This window comes from Rattus norvegicus, chromosome 1 (genome assembly GCF_021556685.1).
Source record: "Rattus norvegicus strain SHRSP/BbbUtx chromosome 1, alternate assembly SHRSP_T2T, whole genome shotgun sequence".
Lineage (NCBI taxonomy): Eukaryota > Metazoa > Chordata > Mammalia > Rodentia > Muridae > Rattus > Rattus norvegicus.
In genome coordinates, this window is record NC_141534.1 from 256,716,858 (window position 1) to 256,740,891 (window position 24,034).

The 24,034-nt window shown below is 48.3% G+C and overlaps 1 protein-coding gene across 2 annotated transcripts; it reads left to right on the plus strand.

Moving 5' to 3' along the window:
• The first annotated feature begins 1,711 nt into the window (after positions 1-1,711).
• On the plus strand, positions 1,712-23,906 carry Wnt8b (Wnt family member 8B). 2 transcript variants are annotated; one of them, XM_087550398.1, is made up of 7 exons: positions 1,714-1,907; positions 17,796-17,829; positions 18,526-18,664; positions 19,482-19,607; positions 20,274-20,416; positions 20,581-21,128; positions 22,177-23,906. In XM_087550398.1, the coding sequence occupies exons 1-6, from the start codon at positions 1,789-1,791 to the stop codon at positions 21,124-21,126; spliced, it is 1,107 nt and encodes a 368-aa protein (XP_087406524.1). In that variant the 5' UTR covers positions 1,714-1,788; the 3' UTR covers positions 21,127-21,128; positions 22,177-23,906.
• Positions 23,907-24,034: the final 128 nt, after the last annotated feature.

The window sequence follows — 24,034 nt, forward strand, 5'->3', positions numbered from 1 at the left end:
AGTGTGAGCCAGGGGAGCACTCAGAGCAGTGTGAGCCAGGGGAGCACTCAGAGCAGTGTGAGCCAGGGGAGCACTCAGAGCAGTGTGAGCCAGAGGAACACCCCTGGCCCCAGGAGAGCACTCAGAGCAGTGTGAGCCAGAGGAAACCCCCTGGCCCCAGGAGAGCACTCAGAGCAGTGTGAGCCAGAGGAAACCCCCTGGCCCCAGGAGAGCACTCAGAGCAGTGTGAGCCAGAGGAAACCCCCTGGCCCCAGGAGAGCACTCAGAGCAGTGTGAGCCAGAGGAAACCCCCTGGCCCCAGGAGAGCACTCAGAGCAGTGTGAGCCAGGGGAGCACTCAGAGCAGTGTGAGCCAGAGGAAACCCCCTGGCCCCAGGGGAGCACTCAGAGGAGTGTGAGCCAGAGGAAACCCCCTGGCCCCAGGAGAGCACTCAGAGTAGTGTGAGCCAGAGGAAACCCCCTGGCCCCAGGAGAGCACTCAGAGCAGTGTGAGCCAGAGGAAACCCCCTGGCCCCAGGAGAGCACTCAGAGCAGTGTGAGCCAGGGGAGCACTCAGAGCAGTGTGAGCCAGAGGAACACCCCTGGCCCCAGGGGAGCACTCAGAGCAGTGTGAGCCAGAGGAACACCCCTGGCCCCAGGGGAGCACTCAGAGCAGTGTGAGCCAGAGGAACACACCTGGCCCCAGGAGAGCACTCAGAGGAGTGTGAGCCAGGGGAGCACTCAGAGCAGTGTGAGCCAGGGGAGCACTCAGAGCAGTGTGAGCCAGAGGAACCCTCTTGGCCCCAGGAGAGCACCCAGAGCAGAGCAGTTGAGCCAGATGAGCCTGGCACCAGCACCTGAGTTAAGAAGCTGGGAACTCTGGGGTCACTTCCACATATTTGTCGCAATCTCTCCTCTTACTTGAAACGCATGTTTTATGTTCTTCAAAAACACTTTCGCGTGTGATTTACAAGCCATCTGTGGCTGTGAACTTCTTCACTCACACAGCCTTTTATTATCTCGGGACTATGCATAAATATATTTTAGGTCGAAATCATGTGTATGTTTGGGTGTGTGTATGCATGTGTATGTGTGTGTGTGTATGCATGTGTATGTGTGTGTGTGTGTGCACGTGTATGTGTGTGCACATGCATATGTAATTTTCACAGTGTGCAGTACTGGGCTGAAAATGTAGCAGGTACTCAGTAAAGGAGCTCTCCCAACACTGACATCCCAAAGTTCCCAAACTTTCTTTCCAGCATACAAAGCTACAGAGCCAGCAACCCCTAGATCAGAGGGCCTGTGGCTCCCCAGGACAAGAGGAAACTAGCTATCCCAAATGCAAATCCAGTCTCAAAGTGCTACAAAGACTAATCAGGAAAGCACGACCTCCTCTAAATCCCTCTTGGGGACCAGTCTCTCCCTGTGTGGATGTGTCTGTGTGTGCATGTGCTTGGGAAGGGGGTCGGTTGTGGGGTGGTGGGCAGAGAAAAGCAAGAGAGGGGCCACTCCACGCGGTGAATCTGTGGAGGGGATTTGCTATGTCTCTTTCTCCCCCTCCCTCCTTTGTCCCCATTCTCCTCGTCCCCTTCTGCGTTTGTCGGTCCGGGAGGACCCTGGAGTGTTCTTTTGATCAGCTCAATCTTTGGCTGGCACTTGAGTTCTGATTGGCTGAAGGACTTAGAGGGAAAAACTTTAATTAAGTAGATAATCTCTTCTTTGGATGTAAGGTAGCTCCATTTCACCACCCCTTAACTCTGTTTGGGATCGCTTACACACCAAGGTAGCCATCCCTCTGCCTCTGAGGAGAATGCTTCCCATCTCTCAGTTTCTCAGATGTCCGCCCTGCGTTTCTCAGAAGACCATGTTTCTCATGAAGCCTGTGTGCGTTCTTCTAGTCACCTGTGTCCTTCACCGCAGTCACGCCTGGTAAGTAACCTGCTTGTGTGTGGGATATGCTGGAGAAAGCAAGGAGGCCTTGGGCTCTGTCTTGGGAAAAGACATTCTGTTCAGTAGGGCTGTCCCTAAGTGTGCGGCTGGCCTCAGCAAATCTCTAGGATTCTTGCCAATAAAAAAAAAATGGACTTAAGAGTGAGGGACTTTGTAAATTTTTTATAAATGATTGTACCACAAATTTCAAAGTGTTCTGGGGAGAAAGAGACAAGTAGCCTGGAGCATTAACTCCTGACCCTACTGTGGCCGGAGAGATGTTTCAGGACAAGCCCCCTGCTCCCTGTGCTCACGCTGCTGGAGACAGGATGGGCAGAACCTGATTCTACACTCTCTGACTTTTCATCAGGATTCTCTAAGAAATGACCCATATTAGCATCCCCTAGACCCTCTAAGTGCATTGTAGCTATTGGCATTGGGTTAAACAATCAGGTTTGCAAGCAAACATTCCGGCCGGTGCCTCTCTACAAACATTTAAGTTGTTCAATGTGCAGAAATTCCTATCGCGATTTCTCTGATAAATCAGATAACGTGCAAAGGCGACTGGCCAACTCTAGGACAAACGCTAGGTGATAGTGCCCTTGTTCTTGGAGCCACGGAAGCATCTGCATGTGCAAGTGTTAATAATTGAGAATATAATGATATAAGGCCAGACCTGAGGAGTGAATGTCGCTGGGCATTCGGGGCTTCTCCTCAATTCTGAGGCTATGTCAATCCACACCCCCCCACACACCCCACCTTCAGTTTTTACTTCTCTACTCCAGATACAAACCCACCTGCTTCACAGCCTATCCAGGAAACCAGAATAGAAGTGGCTTTGCAGGAACCTGCTTCCTGTGCTAATTGAGACTATTCTTGTCGTAAATGAACCTAACGATCACTATTAAATTGCTGATTTCAACGTCCGCCAACTTAGCACAACTGCTCGAAACCAAACATAACGGGTTCGCAACATTCCTGATTATGAGCAAATCCACCAAGTAATTGGTCGGTTTTAATTGGCCCTTTAATTGAATATTTCAACATGAAAAGAGGAGAAGAGAGTGAGAGAAAAAAAAAAAGCCATCTCCCGAGAACAAAACGACAAAAGGTCTGGGAGGCTATTGCAGGACGTTTCTACTGGTATCTCTCCTGCTCACCAGCTGATTCAATATCAGCAAAAGAGAAACACGAGATGCCTCTCCCTAGTCACCAGGGCAATGCGAAGAATTGTTCCATTAAAAAATACCTTTACTGTGTGTCTCCCTCCCCGCTGAAGGGGGTCATGTGCACTTCATTCTGACACTGACACAGACACACTGCTTGTCTGTCCAAATTCAAGAGTCTGGATTCAAAAAGAAAACAAGAGAAAAGAAATGTGAAAGTTCGTCCTAATTTAAACACGGGACTTAAGACCGTCTCTTTGCCTGGTCTGGTTTGGAGCGGGGGGAAATGCCCAATGCTCCAGCATTCCGCACTCAGACTTTAATTGCTTCTCCTTAAAAGTCTTGATTAGAATTCAAACTTACACTCCGCCACGATTCTGCTTTTGGGTAACGTCCAAAAGTGATTTTTTAAAAATTTAACGTTAAATGTTGATTATTCCATTGTGGGTTTTGTATAAGGTCGTCATCTTCATTGTCCCGGGCAGAGAAATTTGACCAACCACAGCCTTTGACACGTTTCTCTTAATACTTCATTATCAACCTTTTATGTAAGACCTCAAAAGCATTTAACAAACAGAGAAGCACAATTTCTGCTTGGCTGTTCAATTGTAGGGCCGCTTGAAATTACTGTCTGAGGGAGTCCGGCAACAAACATTCCTTGGCTTGAAAACAGATAATAGTGACTTTAGTGACTTTCACCTACCCACAAGCAGCTTTACTGAGGAAGCAGGAGAAGAGGAGTTTTTTAAAACCAGGACTTGCCACCATCTTTCAGTGGCAGAACGATCCTGAGGGGCGTTACTCCTCAGTAACTTGAGAAATGGTTTCTTTTGCTTTTTCCTAATCTTTATGGCTCCTTAAAACTGGAGAATAGGGATATGAGACAGGGGTAATGCCAAGGAGAAAGATGATGCAGCCGTGGTGGGGCAAGACGACCTGGTCCTGATACACCTTCTCATCAGAGAGAAACAGGCAGAACATACTTTCTTAACGGTTTGTCCTATTTCACTCCAAGCGAATGTCCCATAATAGCAGTGGGTGTGCTCCGGTCCCTTCCCCCCACCTCCCCTCTTCCTTTGCCTGGTCCTCCAAGGCCCGCATATATACACACACAGAGTCCGTTTCTATTCTGAACAGGGCAAGAGTTTATATGAAATTATTGGGTCGTAAGACAAACAAACACATTACCCCTTGGGTCTCAATATTTGGGTTTTTACAGTAACGTTTTAATGGATATTGGATCTGATGCTGGAGTCCTGGAGCCCTGACTAGGAAATGAACCAATTTGGAGTTTTGCTTTTAGTGATTAAACCCAGAGTCCCCTTGTGCTTGGTGGCGATTCCACCACTGAAGTCGGGCACAGGGCAGTCAGCTATTGTCAGAGAATCTTTACATGGATAGTCTCACCAAACACTGTATGTATGTAACTGATTTTATTGGTCTTTAAATACATGTCACCATTTTTAAATGGGTGTTATAGAAAGTAAAAATTCATGCTAGGTGTGATGGCCCATGCCTCAAATCCCAGGCCTCAGGAGTCAGAAGCCGGTGGATCTGTGAGCGTGAGCCCAGTCTGCTCTATATGAGTTCTAGGACAGCCAGGACTACATAAAGAGACCCTGTCTGAAAACAAAAATAAGAACTAAAAAATTCAAACATTTAAAATTGTTGAACTCTTAATGTTCTCCTAGTTGTATTATGTGTTAATCACGGTGAGTTTTCCCACTACCAGACCTGAAAAGAGGAAGTTCAGTCAAAGTTAGGCCTAGCTGGTCACGTCAGCAAGCTGTGCCCTTCCTCAGAGAGCTTGGAGATCTCTCAAGTCACAGAAAGAAGTGAGGTATGGGGAGCTGCTTTGGAATCTAGAAAACAGTGTTAACCTGAAACCTGCCCTCACTAGTAGCTTCCCTGGCCCGTCAATATATACATGGTTCAAAACCCGCTGGGATGCTGGAGCAGCCAGAGGTGGCCTTAGCTGAGTAGGCGAATGGCAGGGAACCTGGCTAGAGACAGGACCAGCAAAGACCAGCTTCCACTTACCCCTAATCTCCTCCACACTGGATGTCTTCTTTTACTACCTTTATCTCTCCTACTATGAGTGACAACAGTGATATTACTATTAGAATAACCTTGGCAAAGCTCATGAGGTCCTAAGAAAAGACAGGACTATTATTTTCCTTGTAATGAGTGTGTGTGTGTGTGTGTGTGTGTGTGTGTGTGTGTGTGTGTGTCTTTGTGTATAAGGAGGACCTTAAAAAGGAGCAGAAACAAAGGCCTTTCATCCAAGTCTGCTCTCTTCCATGGGAGGAGACTGTTGTTTCTTTCCTCTGGATGGACAGCTGGTTCGATTCCACTCTCTGTCAGTTAGTGAGTTTTCTCTTAGGGTGATTAATAAAGTCCCTTTTCTTGGGCTTTAATGACCCTTTCCTAGTCTCATCAGAAAATGGAGAATTCATATAGCTTAGAAGGTGAGACCCAGGCAATATTTTTTAGGATATACCCTTCTTTTTCCTGAAAGCAGATTTTTCTTACTGAGCAAAAGCCAGGGGGACCACTATCTAACCACTCCCCACTCACTGTTTTGAACAGTTTGTGTTTCTAGTGTCCCCATCTTCAGCCCCAACAGGACTCCATAAAAATGGCAGTCATTAGTCTTTCTGCCACACTCTGGGATGACATTCTTACCTTCTCTGGGCCAGACTTAAACCATTCCACAGAAGGAAGAATTTTCCCTCCATTCAGTCTCTTGACCACCTTCTGCTGTACTAAATCCCAGTCTTCTCTTCCCCCTCCTCCTCCTCCTCTTCCTCCTCCTCCCCCTCCTCCTCTTCTTCCTCCTCCTCCTCTCCTCCTCCCCATCCTCCTCCTCCTCCTCGTCCTCCTCCTCCTCCTCTCCTTCTCCTCCTCCTTCTGCTTTTTCTGCTTCTTCTACATCTCCTCCTCCCCCTCTTCTTCACACTCAGACTCCCTGGTTCCCTGTCAGACCCTGAGTTTCTTACCCTGCTAATTCATGACAACAGCAGGCTGTTTGCACTGTCCTGTCAGGAATTAACTGAGCTTCATCGGGGTGTTTGCAGAGCTCAGACTCCATAGTTGTTAGCAGTCAGGGGAGCTCTGCCTAACTGTAAGTTTATAATAATGGACTTTTCCTCCTCCTCCTCCTCCCCCTCCTCCTCCTCCCCCTCCTCCTCCTCCTCTTCCTCTTCCTCCTCTTCCTCCTCCCCCTCTCCCTCCCCCTCCTCCTCCCACTCCTCCTCCTCTCCCCCTCACCCTCCTCTTCCTCCTCTCCCCCTTCTCCTCCATAATAGCAGAGTGAGCAGATATGAAGAAACCCCTATAACTCAGATTCAACCAGGGTCCACTCCTGTCCATGCTGTTTTACCTACACTTTCTATAGCATTTCCTGCTACATATGTTTCTCACACTGAATCTTCCAAAACAGTTCAAAACGGGAGAAGAAAGGGCTTACATCTGAGAGATCGAGAGACCACAGGAAGAATGAATCTTGGGGAACCGTATACAGTTATGGTTGTCCTTGGGGGGAGGACGACCCAGTACAGTCATTAACAAAGCCAGGGATGTCATTCAGATACAGGCTTGTGTTTGTTTGCACTTTGAGTGGTTGGGGCAGACTGGGCAGGGTGTGTGTGTGTGTGTGTGTGTGTGTGTGTGTGTGTGTTTCACTATCCACTTGAATTTAGTCCCATTAGTTAGTGAAAGTGGTCCTCAGGTGCCTATTGGTTCTGCTACCTTGAACGGCTCAGCTGCTGGTTTAGGGGGTGGGGAGTAATTCCTACGGTTACACGGGACTTCTGGCTTTGGAAAGCGGTGGGCTTGTGTCCATCTATGCAATGGACAGGAATCATTTTAAGTCTAGTCCACAGAGACCTAGGTGACCAAATCAGAAAACATCAAATGCCTGCACAGCAACTGGAAACGGAGCTGGCATAAATGCTAGGCTTCACAGGGACAGTGGCCTGGACTACCCTTTGGTGACTTTCCCTTAGAGGCCAGGGTGAAGGCTGCTGCTGGGTTCCTTCCCTCCTCCAAGTGCTGAGGGCTTTCCTGCAGCTTGGCCCTCTCAGCAGAGCTTGCAGCAATGCACAAAGAAGGGTGGAAAGGAGAGAGGACAGCCCTGGCTTTGTAAGGTCTCCTGGACTAACAGCATGTCCCTTGGCAGGGAAAAGAACTCCTTTGCAAACTGGTGACTTCCTCCGGGGAGGTGGGAAGAAATCCTCCTGAGCCTGCTTGGCTGAGCTTCATGGCTTGATGCTGTCCCAAAGCTGATCGCTGGCCTCTGCCAAGAATTATTTGGCAAAGCCTGGATTTGAACTGAGCTGGCGCTTTAGGGATCTTTACCGTAAGGATGAACTTTAAAATGGACACGCCTGCTTGGCATTTTGTTTTAGCCAACTGGTTTGTAGGACTAACATTCCTATACAAATATGTTCCGGTATCATATACAGTATTTGCATATTCATTAAAAATATTTTTAGACTTAATTACAGGGCTGAAGTGTATTTTAAGAGCATTTTAAGCCCTGAAATGGCTATGAGAACAGGACCCAAAGCTGTGAGCTCCCCAGTTCTGCCTTCAGACCCATCTTGAAAACAACAAAATTACACAACAACAACAACAGCTATAACAAGCCCTTCCTCTGTCCACGGTATCTGCCACAGTTCCGTCTCCTTTCTCTCATCTCTTCCGGCATTTCACTGCTCCCTGGAGTCCACACTTGCTGCTCTGAATCCAGGCCAGTGTCCTTTACCCCTGAACAAGACCTTGTCCCTATTAGCTCTCCCTTACCTCTGCCTCCTCCCCCTGCCTCCGCTGCCCAGTGGAGGGGGTGGAGCCTAGGGCTTGCACACTAGGCAAGTGCTCCACCATGGAGTTACATCCCCAGCCCTCTTACGATTTTTAAAAAATTTCTTCCCGCCACATTTGAAAGTAAGAGGAAATTGACCTTTGAAATTCTACATACTTTCTCCCCTCTAAGAGTTCAGATGTGTGTGCCTTCTCCTTTCCTACTCCCTTCTCCTGACTATAATGGGATCAATTTCCAGGATTTATATAGCTTACAGTGCATAAGAATTAGTCACCCAATTGATCTGTGGAAACCTTTTACTTTTTTTTTTTTAGCTCCTTGTGCAGCTTGGGGCTCCTGGATTAAATATCCCCAGGAATTGTCAGGGAAAGAAACTTCTGGAACTTTTGGTCCAGTTTCACAGTTATCAGTGAGACTCTGTAATTGTGTGAGCTGTCGGGGAACACAGAATCATAAGGAGAATCCCAAAAGCAATCAGTTCCCCAGAGCCTTCTCAGGCAACCTGTGAACTCCATGAAAAAGTTGCAAATGAGGCCCTCGGGCTGGAGCCCAGGGCGACGTTCTACTGTGGAGTCTCTGACCATCTTCTCTTAAACACCTCTGTGTCTGAGTGAGAGCTGTGATGGACACCATCGTGCTCCCTTCCCCTGGCCTGCTTTAATAGAACCCCAAAGTCTGAACCAAGAGAGACCAATGGGAACCTCATGACCTTCAGATGTTTGTGGCTGTTAAGAGTCGAAATTGAAGATGGTGGGAGTGGAGTCAAAGACTTAGGAGGAAATGGAAGGGAGGGTGCCTAAGGACAGTGGAAGGACAGGACCAAAGTGAGGCAGCATTATCGGACAGAGCAATGGAGGTCTGGTCTAAGCTGCTTCAACCATCAGACTAAAAAGCAGTTCAGCATAGCAGCCTCTCCCAGAAGCACCTGTGGGGAGCTCACTGAACCAGACGGAGTGGCCCGGAGTGGCCGCATGGGTAGGAGCATGGACAGGAAGGGGAGAGGGAGCAGACACCTGGAATTAGCCCAGTTGCAAGGCCCTAAGAGAAGAATGCCACCAGAGCTTCTACTCGAACACTTCCGGTCCAGGTCCATCAGTCCCACAGTGAGGCAGTATTCAGACCATGGCTGAGAACCTGCTGACCACAAAATGATGCTGTTACACACACCGCTTTGTATACTCTGCCAAGTGTGAAGACATCATCCTCAAAGGGGTGAGGGGATAGTGGCTTAACCCCTGCCCAGGAGAAGCTCTGATCCACAGAGACAGAAGTTTGCAGTTATCTCTTAACTCCTGAGATATTGAAAAAGCATCAGGTAGAGAAGGACTTTCAGTGTGTGTGTGTGTGTGTGTGTGTGTGTGTGTGTGTGTGCCCGTGTGCATGCGCGCGCGCGTGCATGAGAGTGATAATATCGGGGAAGGAAACATACATTCTTAGGAAAAACTACTTTAGAGACTTTGAGGCACTGACAGAGCAGCAGAGGTATTTGTATTTGAATTGCTCCAGAGTCTTCCCCTGCAATTCCACCTCCTTGAGAAAAACTTCCCACTGGGAACAGGCTGATTGTGGACTGGAAAGTCCAGTGGGTGAGCCAAGTTTCAAGTGTGGTGCTGTAGATAAAAGCCTCATGAACCATGTGGCTAGACCTGGCTACTGTCTAGTCTCTGAGATTGCTCCAGGCAAGAAGGTCCCTGAGCAGAGAAGCAATGGAAAGAGGGTAAACTTGGCAGGTCTCTGCTGTGAAGACCACCCACCCAGCCTCAGGTGAGAGGCACAGCCAGGATCCCAGATGGACCTTAAATGATAGATAATTAACTTGAGGAGCGCAGTGAAGACATGGAGGAGAGCCTCTTCTTCAGAGGCTGTGACAGGGGCTCTATAGCGGAAGGCAGTGCAGTCAAGAATGAGAAGACCGGACCAGGCTAAGGAGCTGGGCTTGGAAGCCTGTGTTAGCACAGTGACTCTGTGAGAACTGTGGAGAACAGGGTAGGGAGAGCTGCCTGCCCTCCCTAATTCTTGCTGCAAATTAACTTATAGAAACAAGGTGGCGGTAGGTGGGCATAAGAACAATGAAAAAGCAAATTTCGGGTTCAAGGTTCACCCCAAGAATGGTTACCGGAGTGCAGACATGTCCGGGGACATAATTGAGTAGCCACTGTATTAAAAGACTTTTAGATGCAGAGGCAGTGAGTGGAGACCAGAAGAGGGACGCGCCTTGGCCTCTGCAAACATTTTGTTGTGCTAAGAGGAAGAGGGCATGAGTCGGCCATGATATGAGGTACTAGGAGAGAGAGAAGCCGAGAATGGGAGCAGAGCAGACAGTCCTCAGCCAGGCACTTCAGCCTCCCAGCAGCCTATGGGAGTTGGTGAAGAGCAGTGTTTGCTCATGCCCTCCTGCCCTCAGGTGCAGTGAAACAGTGGGGCTATCTGGGAAGATGCTGTCACCAAAGCCACCTCAGGCACCAGGCACTGACAGAGCTAGAATCTCTTGAGGAATTATCATGCAAATCTGGGAGACCCAGGAATCCATGGGTGAACTTTGAAGTCAGTGGATACTGTCAAGGTAGAGTCTTCTCTAGTCAGGTGGTCTTTGGGTGCCTGGGTTGGGTGAGGACAAGTGCAGATGAGTTAATAGGCTACGTGCCAAGGCTGACTGGGCATTGCTCATGCTGAGGAAGCCCCTGCTGTCCCAGGAAGGAAACAGCCATCACCACACGCTCCAATCACACCATATTCGGGATTCCCCCTACCCCCGTAAGAACAGCCATCTTTGAAAGGACTGCCCTTTGCGGGGGCTCTGAGGTGACTGAGGCACCGCTTGGCTAAACTGCAGAGCAAAGGAGCAAACCTCCTTAATACCCTCCTGCAGAAATGCCAGTATACAAACTCACACGGGAACATTAAGCTCCAGGAAGGATAAAAGATACTTGTCCTTACCTTTAAAAATCAACACAACAATTTTTTAGCAGTTTTGTGTTTATAGAGAAAGCTCGAGCAAGAAGTGTAGTTTCCGTAGAGCTCCATATCTTCTCCCATACAACCACTTGTTCATTTCTACTTTGTCTACACCAGAGCCGGTGTGAACAGTATCAGTTATGAGGAGGGTCTGGTAGTTCCCAGAACCAGTGGGTATGGAAGCTTCTAGAAAGGAGGGCCAGCCTGGACTACAAAGTGAGATCCTATCTTAGAAAAGAGAAAAGGCAGGCAAGGCCTGGGGTACAGTCTGTGGCACAGAAGTTGCTCTGGGTCATTAAAATTAGTAACTAGTTTTGTGGGTTCAATACCCACCCTAACTCCTCAAAAACACTTGCAGTGAGGCTTCGGGGGAATGCTGGCCACAGAGGCTGGAGAGATGGCTCAGAGAGTTTACTACTCTCACAGAGGACTCACCTTTGATCTCTGGCACCAATACAGCAGCTCACACCTACCTGTAACCCTAATTCCAGGGCATCGTGTGTCTTCTGCCTTTCCCGGGCTCCTGCATGCACGTGGTGCACAAAAGTTACCCAGGCACACACACGTGGACAGACATAAAATAAGTACACAAAATGTTTAAAAGAAGTGCTGGGCATGGCTTTTGAGTTAGATATTTACCCAAAAATAAGAAAGACTTCTAAATGGTGGCTTTTTTGAAATAGAATCCACACCATAAAATTCCCCCACAGAGGAGTAATTCCGCATACCTGTGCAACCCTCAACATGATTCATTTCTGATTTTTATCAATCCTGAAAGAAACTCCCTCTTCGTTAGCAGTCATACCCCAGTGTTCACCCCTGTTCCCCTGATAACTGGCAATCTAACTTCAGTTCCTACAGACCAGTCTTTTCTAGGGGCTGGAGAGATGGCTCAGTGGTTAACAACACCGGCTTCTCTTTCACCAGGTTCAATTCCCAGCACCCACACGACAGCACACAACTGTCCGTAGTTCCAATTCCAGGGGATCGGGCGCCCTCACAGACATTCATACAGGCAAACACTGATGCACATAAAAAGGTGAAATATTAAAAACATAAAATAAAACAAAGGCCCTTTGTGGCACATCTTGTAAAAATCAAGAGGAAGAAGCTATATAGTTGGCCTTTTGTGTCTGGGTTCTTTCACTTAGAGAGTTTATCTGGGTCGGAGCATGCTCAGTACTTCATTTACTTCTACGGTCAGCTAACATTCTACCGTGGATATAGCTGCTAGACATTTGGGCGGTTTTAGTTTGGGGTATTCTAATCAATGCTGTGTGAGCAAAGTGTATATGTTTTGTTGCATATATGTCTGACTAGGAGATCTGCTGTGTCATATTTAACCTGCGGAGAAATTGCTAAACAATTTTCAAAAGTGCATGCACTTTTTTTTTTAAATACTCTAACTGGCAGCATATGAGGATTCTGGCTGCTTCCCGGTTTTAATCAGTATTTCACTCACTCACTCATTCATTCATTCACCCATTCATTTTCGAGACAGAGTCACTTTCTGCAGCCCTGGCTGCCTGGAACTCACTATGTACTGCAGGCTGCCCCGAACTCAGAGAGGTCATGAGCATCTGCCTCCTGAGTGTGGGCTACCACATTGTCTTCTTATTTCAGCCTAGCTTCCCTAGGGGCCATGCATTCTCCTGATTCATGTTCTTAGATGACTAAGGATGCTGAGAATCTTTCTGTGTGTTCATTGGCCATTTGCACATCTGTAGTGGTGAATTAGTTAAACTGCTTTGGCTCCAGAGGGTCTTGCCAGTGCTGCACCCACCTAGGAGCCCTCTGGATTTGTGAAGGACAACACACACACACTCACACACATATACACACATTCACACACACACCACACACTCATGCATACACACACTCACACATATATACACACAGTCACACACACATACACACACTCACATACACGTACACACACTCACACACATACACACACTCACATACACATACACACACTCACACACACATACACACACTCACACACACATGCACACACTCACACACACACTCACACACACTCACACACATACACACACACTCATACACACACTCATACACACATACACACTCACACATACACACATACACACACACTCACACACACACTCATGCACACATACACTCACACACATATACACACACTCATACAGACTTACACTCACACATCCACACAAATCTACACACCATACATACACACATACACACACACTCACACACACACACTCATGAACACATACACTCACACTCATACACACATACACACACACTCACACACACTCACGCACACATACACTCACACACACACATATACACACACACACTCACACATACACACTCACACATACACACACATCTACACACTCACACACACTACACACTCACACACACTACACACTCACACACACACACACACACACACACACACACACCAGCTAATTTACCTTGACTAGCTCAATGACTGTGCATTTTTTTTTTTCCGGAACTGGGGACCGAACCCAGGGCCTTGCCTAGCAAGCGCTCTACCACTGAGCTAAATCCCCAACCCTATGACTGTGCATTTCTAAACCTCCCTACTGCTAGTACACATATCCCTCAGATATTCCTGGCTTAATACCTTCTATATTTATGTTCTATCTTTGCTGTCCTGTTACCTTCTGGGCAGCCCCCGCTCCCCCCATAGGGCCATTTTCTCTTTCCACCTACATTGCTGGATGATTTTCTTCTGAAGCTTCTAAATCCCATCCCTCTCCCTCCAAATCATGGCAATCCTCCTCTTCCTCCCCTCTCTCCCCTACCCTTGCACCCACAATCTAAAAGTCCCACCTCTGTCTCCCAGCCCAGCCATTTTATTATCAGTCAAAACCAGCTGGGGGCAGGGACCCTCGGGTCTAGAAGCACAGCTTTGGGAGCTGAATTAAGACAAAGCCTTAGAACCAACTCCCAACACACATCTTCTTTGGGAAAATGTGTGTTCAAGTCCTTTGTCTGTTTTTAAGCTGAGTTGTTCTGTTGTTGCTAAACTTAAGGGGTCTTTCATATAAACTTAAACTCAAAATCCTTCAGACTCACCCTCACCAGGGCTGGGAATATCAGTGTGTACCACCATAGCCAAGTAATTAAGGGACTTTCCCAGTAATTCAGACACGAGTTGGCGATGGTTCGAGCCAGAGTACAATTAGAGGAGATGTTGAGACTGCCTACATTATGAGCTACATGCACTCAAGAGATTTGAGGATACAGGATACGAGGAGGAAATCCAAGATGATCTGTGGGGTCTTTTATCTGAGCGAGGAGGGACTGCCCTGCTCTGAGGTGGAGAGAACGCAGACGGAGTAGGTTGAGGTAGCAACAGAGCGAGGGTTCATTTTGAGGCAAGTTAAGCCGGAAGCCTACCAGATCAAGAATGCAGTTGAAGGTGCGAGTCTGGAGATTGAACAGAAAGGTCTGGGAGTAGTTGGGAAGGTCCAGGAAGGTGTAAAACCCTTTGGCTGGTACTCAGTCTGGGCAGTGGCAGCAGCAAACGTATATCCCTGTGGGAATGGGAAAGTGTGCCCCCATCTGAGAGAATGCATCATGCCCCGCCCGTAGAAAAGGCGCCATTTATAAAGCAGACATTGCATCTTCCACATATGCTAGAAGCAGTGTCTTCTCTTCAATCCTGTGGCTGTCGCTAGATGGCACCCAGCCCATAGCAACACTAAAATGCTCTCTCCCCATTCTCTCCATCTCAGAGCCCTCCCGGTGTCATCTGCAGTCTTTATTTCTACAGACTCAAAGGTCATTACATCACTGTCTCATCAGTCAAAACTAGACTTTCCTGGTTTGGTGCTTGCCCCAAGGACACAGTTGGATATTTTACATACAAGTAAAGCAGTCATGTGGACCACTACAAATAACAGCATAATCATGGGAATGTCCAATAAGATCCACAGTCTTGTCCCATGACAGCTGTTCAGTTAAACCTGTCACTTTAACTGGCTCAATTGATGTGCATGTCATGCAATCTCCCCATATTATAGGTTCTCTAAGAAGGGAAATCCTCCAGGTCCTCTGTCACTCGCTCCCCCGTTGTCCTACCTTAGACTCTTTCATGGAGAGAGTCTTGACCCAGACTCAGCCTTGGCAAAGCTCTGCTTACTGTCATCATATGCTGCTTCACTGTCTTCTCTCCCAGTAATGTCTGCTCTGTAAAATGGTAATCATTCAATCTGGTCTGGTCTGGTGCCGTCTAGCTTTCGAGTTATTCCAAATGGAAAGATTGCTCTGTTGAGTCCGAGTAAGCGCCTTGCCTTTTCTGTTGTCTCTGGCACCAGGTTTTAAGGATCAGAAACTTATCACCTGAACCAAGCATGGCTTTGACAATTGTGAACGCATTCAAATCGTCTTGAATTGCTTTGTGAGTTCTTAGGTACAGCACCCTCAGTAGAGCGCTGGTTTTAGTTGAGCTGACTCTGTTTGCCAAGTTCCAATAGGCAGGCTTTCCTTTTGCTGGATTCTGTAAGTTCTGTGGTTTGTCTGTCTGTCTGTCTGTCTGTTTTCCTCTTTCAAAATCTCCATCTTTTCATATGGAAGCATTCCAATCTGCTAATACTGTTTCTCAAAATCACCCACATGTTGGATGTTGTGTCTCATGTGGAGAGTCCACCAAGTCCTTTTGGCCACCAACAAGAGAAAGACTCTCCTTATCTCTTTAGCTCACTACCTTCCCAGCCTTCAGACTTGCAAGGGGACGCCCACCTTTCAGGGTAAATCCATGAGCTCCCATGTTATTTTCCTCTGTTGGGAAGCTAATAGATAAAAATACTTCGACTATTATGTCTACCTTGAACTCATTTTCTGAGTCTCCAAGATTTCAGATCATAGATGTATTTAACTTTAAATTTTTATTTAACTATAGATTTGCAAAAGTTGCAAAGAAACAGTCAGGAAGCTTCTGCGTTCTTTCCCCCAATGTTCTACAATGTTTCCCTCTTATAATTCTTGTATAGTAACCTAAGAGCTCATTCAGACACCAGTTTACTGCACCTCCAACCTCAAATATTCGTGTGTGTGTGTTTGTGTGTGTGTTTGTGTGTGTGTTTGTGTGTGTGTTTGTGTGTGTGTGTTTGTGTGTGTGTTTGTGTGAGTGTTTGTGTGTGTTTGTGTGTGTGTTTGTGTGTGTGTTTGTGTGTGTGTATTTGTGTGTGTTTGTGTGTGTTTGTGTGTGTGTTTGTGTGTGTTTGTGTGTGTGTGTGTGTGTGCGCGCATGTGCATGAGAGAGGGAGAGACGCTGATGCAGACTTGCCATGCCTCTACCCCTGTGTAACCACCACCATAGTTAAGGCAGTTAACCCTACCATCACTAAGGATCATGACTCTTAGCAACCACATCCATCTTCCCATTCACACGGATAATGAGCCATTGCTGCCGCCTGAGATAGACTTCAATCGAACTGCCTTGAGATTTATCCAAGTATTTGTGTTTATTACTACTGAGCGGTAGCTATTCCATGGTGTGCATGTGCCAGTTTGGTATGGTTGTTTTTTATACATGGTGATTTTTGTTGTTACTGTAAAGATTCTTATTGTTACGGTGTTAAGGCTTGAACTCAGTGGCCTTGTATGTGATAAGCAAAGTATAGTTTGTTGGTTGGAGATCGTCTCAAGTAGTCCAGACTGGTTTGCAACTAGCTCTGTGGCCCAGTCTGGCCTTGAACTCCTGACCCTCCCGTTGCCACCTCACAAGTGCCAGGATTACAAGTGAGCACCTTCAAGCCCAGCAAAGCCAATAGTTTAAACTTTCCACACTCAGAAGGTCACACACGTTCAAATTCCTAAGTTGAAGAGTCTTCATTTCTCTGGTATAAAGATAGAAGAATGAAGCCACTGGACCATACAGCAGGTCTCCATTTAGTTTGTCAGAAGCAGAGACCAAGCTACTTTTCAGATTTGGCTTTAGTTGGGATTCAGTTACCGAAACCCTGGACATATCTTCCACGGTTTACCTCTTCCATTAGACAGGCATCTGCCTACACTCCCGTGGAGACAGAGAAGCGTGGGGTCAGATCCTACCTCCTCGGTTGTCAGCTGGGCGAGCCTCACCATGTCGTTTGCTGTCTCCCATGGACAAAGCAGAGATAGTAATGTCTGGGGAGGAAATGATTTTAAAGAGCTGCGCATGAAAAGCCCAATAGTGTCTGGACCAAGAGTTAATGTTAGCTCTGCCCCCAGCTTGCGGCAAAACAATAATAAAGCGTTTCCATTTTTCATGGTACTGAAAGCTTTAAGTTTTTATGGTGTCGTAAATTATAACTGACTTTAAAATTCCAAAGAAATGGGGCCGGAGAGATGGTTTGGTGGGTAAGAGCACTGGTTGCTCTTTCAGAGGGCATGGGTAGAGTTCCCTGCACCCACACAGGAGCTAAGAACTCCATAACTCAACTCCAGTTCTAGTGGTCTGACTTCTCTTCGGGGCTTCTCAGGTAAGTGGTGTGCACACCATAGACAGGCAAACACTCATACACTTAAAATAATTTTTTTAATCTTTTTTACTCATAGCCTTTAAAAAAACTAAACGGGTTATCTTTTAAATTTTTAATTATTTTAAAATGTATTTATTTGGGGGTACACCCATGTGTTGGAGTCAGGGCATGTGCTACAGCATATGAGTGGGCTCAGAGGACCACTGCAGGAGCTGGTTCTCTTCTACCATGTGGGTTCTGGGGATTGAATTCAGGTCGTCAGGCTTGACACATTTATGCGCTGAGCCGTCTTGCTGGTCCTGGGCAGGTTTTCTTTATCAGCCTCATGAAAACTGCCGTTTCTTAGGAAAACGAATTGCTTTTTCTTCGCCTTCATGATATTGTGGAAATAATCTCTGTGGCTCTTGGGAGCGGAAACAAACTGGCGTCTTTCCACTGCAATGCTTTTGTTTCCTTCTAGGTCAGTGAACAATTTCCTGATGACTGGACCAAAGGTAAGGGAAGTATCGTTAATTGACCTGGATGTCGCAGGTCTTACTCTGTGGGCTGAAGGTAACACAGGTTGGGTTTTGTTGTATCTACGACTTCCATTATGCTGTAGTGTATAGCATAGACGGGGACTTGCCTGAAGCAAATGGTCAGAGCCCAGATGAGGATTTGGCTGTGTTGTTACTGAATCTATGTCTGAAATCTCCCGAGCCAGGAATGTCACCAGCTTTGACAAGTGCACCCTTCTCTGTGCAGTATTCCCTCTAATATTTGGGAATGACAGGGCCTCTACACAAAAGGTATTCCCAGATACCAATCCTTAGCTAGCGGTGGGGTACAACAACCACCTGAAATTTCAAGAATTCTGTGATGGTGACTCATTTTGGAGAGACGGTTTGGTATAATGATTGAAGACTGGGGAGGTATGAAGTTTGACAGAAACCAGATGCAGCTCCTCCGGTTGCCTTCTGCTAATGCGAGGCCCTGGGCAAAGCACTTCTCTTTCCACCTCAGTTCCCTGACCTACAGCATAGGTCCTATCCACAAGGAAATAGGCACTGTTAAGTGTGATGGCATACTTGGACTGCATTCTCAGTTGGTATTACAGGGCTGGGGGAGTAGACAGTAAGAGAGCTGCTTGGCCAGTGTGAGGCAAATGTCTCCTAAGCGGAGGCTAAATTTTTGAGCTCATATTCCTGTAGGCTTACCTGGTCTACTCCAGCAGTGTGGCAGCTGGCGCCCAGAGCGGGATTGAAGAATGTAAATACCAGTTTGCTTGGGACCGCTGGAATTGCCCTGAGAGAGCCTTACAGCTGTCCAGCCATGGTGGACTTCGGAGTGGTAAGGAAAGCCTTGGCCTCAGCTCCAGGAGCCCTGGCCATAGCTTGGGTTCCCTCCTCTTCTGTATCCTCAACGTTCACCCAGTTTCTCCTCGGGACATCACTCTCCTGAGATCCCCTCTTCTCTGTCCCTTGGTTCCTGTCTATACTTTCTTTCTTTCCCTCCCTCCCCTTCTGTCCTCCTTCCCTCCCTGTTCAATACACCTTTTTTTAAAATTCATTTATTTTATGTATATGCGTACACTGTAGCTGTCTTCAGACACACCAGAAGAGGGCATCAGATCTCATTACAGATGGTGTGAGCCACCATGTGGTTGCTGGGATTTGAACTCAGGACCTCGGGAAAAACAGTCTAGTGCTCTTAACCGCTGAGCCATCTCACCAGGCCCCTGTTCAATACACAGCCTCATCTCCAGTCCTGTGCTGTCTTTGGCTGCCCAGTTGGCTAAAGGCTTTGTCAGGATCTAAGTAAGATATAGGTCAGGGTCATAAATCCTCATCCTGCTAGCTCGCTCCTTTGGCAGGCTTAGAGAGAGGTGTTGAGCTGGGAGAAACTTTCCACAGAAAAGATGAACAACAGTTTAGAAAGCTGCCCATTTGAGGAGCTTTTGAAGCCGACTGCTGGATTTCTAGATTTCAGTGTGTGGCTTGAAAAGACGGGAGGGAAGGAGGATGGGGCTGAGACGAGGGATGGGAGAGATCCTAGAAGAGGGAATGCTGCAAGACACAGGAGGAGTAGGGAGAGCAGGGAGGGGTGTGAGGGAGGCACTAAGGGACTGCCACCTCTTCTAACTCTTGAGGGACTTTGGCTCCCCCAGCTAACCGGGAGACGGCGTTTGTGCATGCTATCAGTTCTGCTGGAGTTATGTACACCCTGACTAGAAACTGCAGCCTTGGAGACTTTGACAACTGTGGCTGTGATGACTCCCGAAATGGACAGCTGGGTGAGTAGAAATGGGGGGGGGGGGACCGAGGGGCACAGTCAGGCTGGGAAATTCATTTGCACAACGAAAAGCATTGTGGGAACTTGGAGGAATAAAAATGTCTTCTGTGAGGGGAATAGTGCTGAAGGAGAGTGAGCCAGGTCCGGCCCACACACTACCGTGACAACGCTGCCCTGTTAATGGAACTGTGTGCAGACTTGATCATCTGTTCCTCCCAGGGGACTTCCTTTCCCGTTGCTTTATACTCTGTTGACCCCCACCCCATGCTTTTCCACCACCTTGCCCATACTCTGTGCCCTGTCACTCGATCTCTGACTTCGTTCGGGTGCTCCACATTACTTCAGTTAGGTTCCTCGTCCTCTCTCAAAGGTGAACTCTGTCCCCTTCCAGACTTCAAACGCCCACCTGCCAGACACGTGCAGTCTCCAAGAGGAGCACAAGGGCGGAATCCATGTGACAACTAGTTATGTCATGAAGGCCTGAGCAAGGGATTGGCTCAGACTGAAAGAGGGCAGACAAGGTGGCAAAAAACAAGATTGAAACCAATCCAGAAACAGCTCACCCAACTATAACCCTTCCCCACCCCTCAACCCCACATCATCCAATTAGAAATGTGAGCTCAGGAAATTTTGGGCTCAATGACTTTTCCTGCTCCCGCCTTTTCAGGAGGCCAAGGCTGGCTCTGGGGAGGCTGCAGTGACAACGTGGGCTTCGGAGAGGCAATTTCCAAGCAGTTTGTGGACGCCCTAGAGACAGGACAGGATGCCCGGGCAGCCATGAATCTGCACAACAACGAGGCTGGCCGCAAGGTGAGTCCTGCAACCCACTAGCACTAGGCAGCTGGCTCCATCCACCACCAGCTCCAACGTTTCAGTTCTTCCACAGGCTTTACTCAATTCTCTGGCCACACACTAGCTAGGCGCCTTGCAACTCCGCCAGCCCAGGGCCACTTACGTGCTGCTCTCTCCCCCAGGCGGTCAAGGGCACCATGAAACGCACGTGTAAGTGCCACGGCGTGTCGGGCAGTTGCACCACACAGACCTGCTGGTTGCAGTTGCCAGAGTTCCGGGAGGTAGGCGCGCATCTGAAGGAGAAGTATCACGCAGCGCTCAAGGTGGACCTGCTGCAGGGTGCGGGCAACAGCGCGGCTGGCCGCGGCGCCATCGCCGACACCTTCCGTTCCATCTCTACACGCGAGCTGGTGCATCTGGAGGACTCCCCGGACTACTGCCTGGAGAACAAGACCCTGGGGCTGCTGGGCACCGAGGGCCGAGAGTGTCTGCGGCGCGGGCGCGCCCTGGGCCGCTGGGAGCGCCGCAGCTGCCGCCGGCTGTGCGGGGACTGCGGGTTGGCGGTGGAGGAGCGCCGCGCCGAGACAGTGTCCAGCTGCAACTGCAAGTTTCACTGGTGCTGCGCAGTACGCTGCGAGCAGTGTCGCCGGCGGGTCACCAAGTACTTCTGCAGCCGTGCGGAGCGGCCGCCGAGAGGCGCTGCGCACAAACCTGGGAAGAACCCCTAAGGGTATCTATCCCTCCTGCCTCCATCCCTGTTCATCCCGAGCTTGGTTTAGAGACCCCGGAAATAGAGAACCCAGAATGGGGGACTCAAACTCCCCAGCCCAGAGATACTGACAGGGGGAGGCCACAGTCTCCCTACCGAGTGACACTTTCCGGATTCATTCGCATGGTCTTTGTAACCCATTCGTAGGTCTCAAAACTGTTATAAAATTCTGCAAGTTTTTCCTGAGAAAAGGACGAAAACAGACGAGTCTCCTCACCCCACCCTACCCTACTTTAGACTCCAGTAGTCATAATGCTGGACCTAGCTTATCAGGGCTAGAAGAAGAGCCCCCATCTCAGATATGCAGGGTCCAGGGAAAAGATATGGGCCTTCTCTTGTCTGTCACGGATGCTCCTCCCTCGGGGTGAGCTAGAACTTCTAGGCCTAGACTCCCTGCTGTTGACTATTCAAGAATCTAACACTTTGTCTTCATATTTCCCACTTGCCCTGGGGAAAAAACACCAAACAAAACCAAAACATCAACTAAACAAGAACAGAAAGGTAAAAAAAAGGAAGAAGTAAGCCTTTGAATATGGGGTAAGAGGGAACCTCAGAGCCAAACTTGCACACCAAATATTACTCCTCTGTGACATCGTGTCACTGACAGACTTCAGCTGAGCAGTGACCTTCCTAAACACCAAAGATACTCCAGACACACCCAAGGGGTCTAGGAGTGGTAGTGGTCCGCAGTGGACAGGTTGGCAATCATTTTTTGCTTATAGTGGTGTCGAACTTTGTCTCCTTCTCCACAGGAGCTTTGATCCCCTGAGCTGAGACAGGCAAATCAAGTCGATTCTTGCATCTGTACCTCTAAAGACAGGGCATAGGAAGGAGAAACCAGGCTCTAACACCTGGTTCTCAAATAGGCAGGATTCAGAACATTGGATGCTTTCCTGAATACGTAAACCTCCCCTACCCCAAGCCCACACTCTGAAACTGTTACTAATAGGATGTTCAGAACCTTAACCTTTTTAATTTATTGCAGCCTGATATCTGTCCCTTCTCCCAGGTCCTGAACTCACTGATGCTGAGATGCTGACAGAAAAGCACAGCGGAAACTTAACCTCTAAGCTTTCTCCTCCCTCCCACTCTGGCAGAATACCATCTCCCTGTAGCCTTCCTTGATGGCCTAAGTAGCTAGCTTGATTTGACTGAGGTTAATCTGCCAGGGATTAGTAAATCACCCCCATAAACCTTCCACTAATGCACTCACTTGGGAGCCCACAGCTCGCTGCTTCCAAGAGTCTGAGGTCTCTTTCTTGGAGAGGGGCAGTCCAGCAGGGACTTGTTTATGACATGGGGATCCAGAGAACAGAAGAGCCCAGATCTTCCCCATAGCTGCTCTTTGCTCTAGGCTAGTCCTGGGTGTGGGTATCCACAGCATTTCTGGAGCAAGGCCAGTCAAATTCTATACTTTATTCCTCTTCTGCTGAAAGTACAGAGCTGAGCTCACAATGCCAAAGCCCCAGCCAGGGGCCACCCCGGAAGAATGCAATGCCTCTGCCGCAGCCTGGTCAGACCTCTGTGCATCTTCTGGTCCTATTGAAACTTTGAAGGAAGGAGTGTTTCTCTTCTTCAGCCCGGGACAAACTTCCCTTCCCTTTAGGGTCTCTTGCCTGTGCCTTCTGAGTCTCCCCAGCTCCCCCTTTCCTAATCTTGCAGCCGTGGCTGTCAATCCCGGGTCTCACCCGACATTTGCACACTTATAGTGTACAGAAGAAAACCCAGCAATGCAATGAAAACCATAAAGGTTCCGCATTGGGACGGTAAGCTGCATTTCCCAGGGCCCTCAGCATAAAGGTGGAGGCATTGTGTTTCCATGCTCAGAACTTTAAAGTTGGACTCCAAATGCCTCAGGCTGTCATTTCATCCCCAGATTACTTTGTTTGCCAAATGGGTACGAGTGACATCCAGTTCATCCCACTTCTATAGCGAACATGCTCCCCTACCCATGTACTACGCCTTCATGCCTTTGTTCGAGCAATAAACGCCGGAGTGGAGACAGCTGACAACATGCAAGCATCCCTCAGTTCATGGCTTCCTGTCCTGCACTAAATCACTGAGGCCACGCGGACAACTCCAGAGCTGCTGACTGGGAGGGAAGACTAGACGTCCCTAGGGTCAGCTAGTCAAACTTTAAAACACACACACACACACACACACACACACACACACACACACACACACACACGCATTTAAGTTGACGTTGAGAAAAATGGTGGCCCAGAAACCCAGACCCCTTCTCTCCTCTTGTGTGCTCTCAAGGAGCCCATCTGTCTCAGTCTGAGGACAGAAGGAGAGGGAGGTCCTGAGAAGTGAGGAGAACTCTGGGTAGGGTGAGCAAAACAGTCTCCTTCCTGCCCCTGGCTGCTGAGCCTACACATAAGCAAGGCTTTCTTTTCTTTAAAAGAATCCCACCCTCCCTTGGCCTTAGGAGCAGGTCAGCGCAGAGAGAGAAGGGGTCGTCCTTGGCACGCTGGTAGCGCCGGTGGTGGTGGGAGGGAGGGCAGGCCGGGGCGCTCGCCTATTGTAGGGCTGGATTGGATGCTTCCACTCATTCGCTTCCTTTTAATTAACCCACATTCCTGGAGGAGAAATATTTATGTTGGCTCCCATAGAGGCGGCCCTCAGACTGGAAAGAAGAGGGAAGAAAGCCTGTCTTAGCAAAACAATATCTCTAAAGAGCCCAAGAAGAGAAAATAGGGGGACAAAGTGCCATTAAAACAGCCTTCTACCCCCACCGGAGTCAATGAAAACTTCATTTCACATGTTAATCCGCCACTCCGCCCCTTCTCTTCTCACAACACCTTTTCGGAAAGTGTTTGGGAAAAGTCCTCGCAGTCAGTACACAGCTCCCTGCAGCTCAG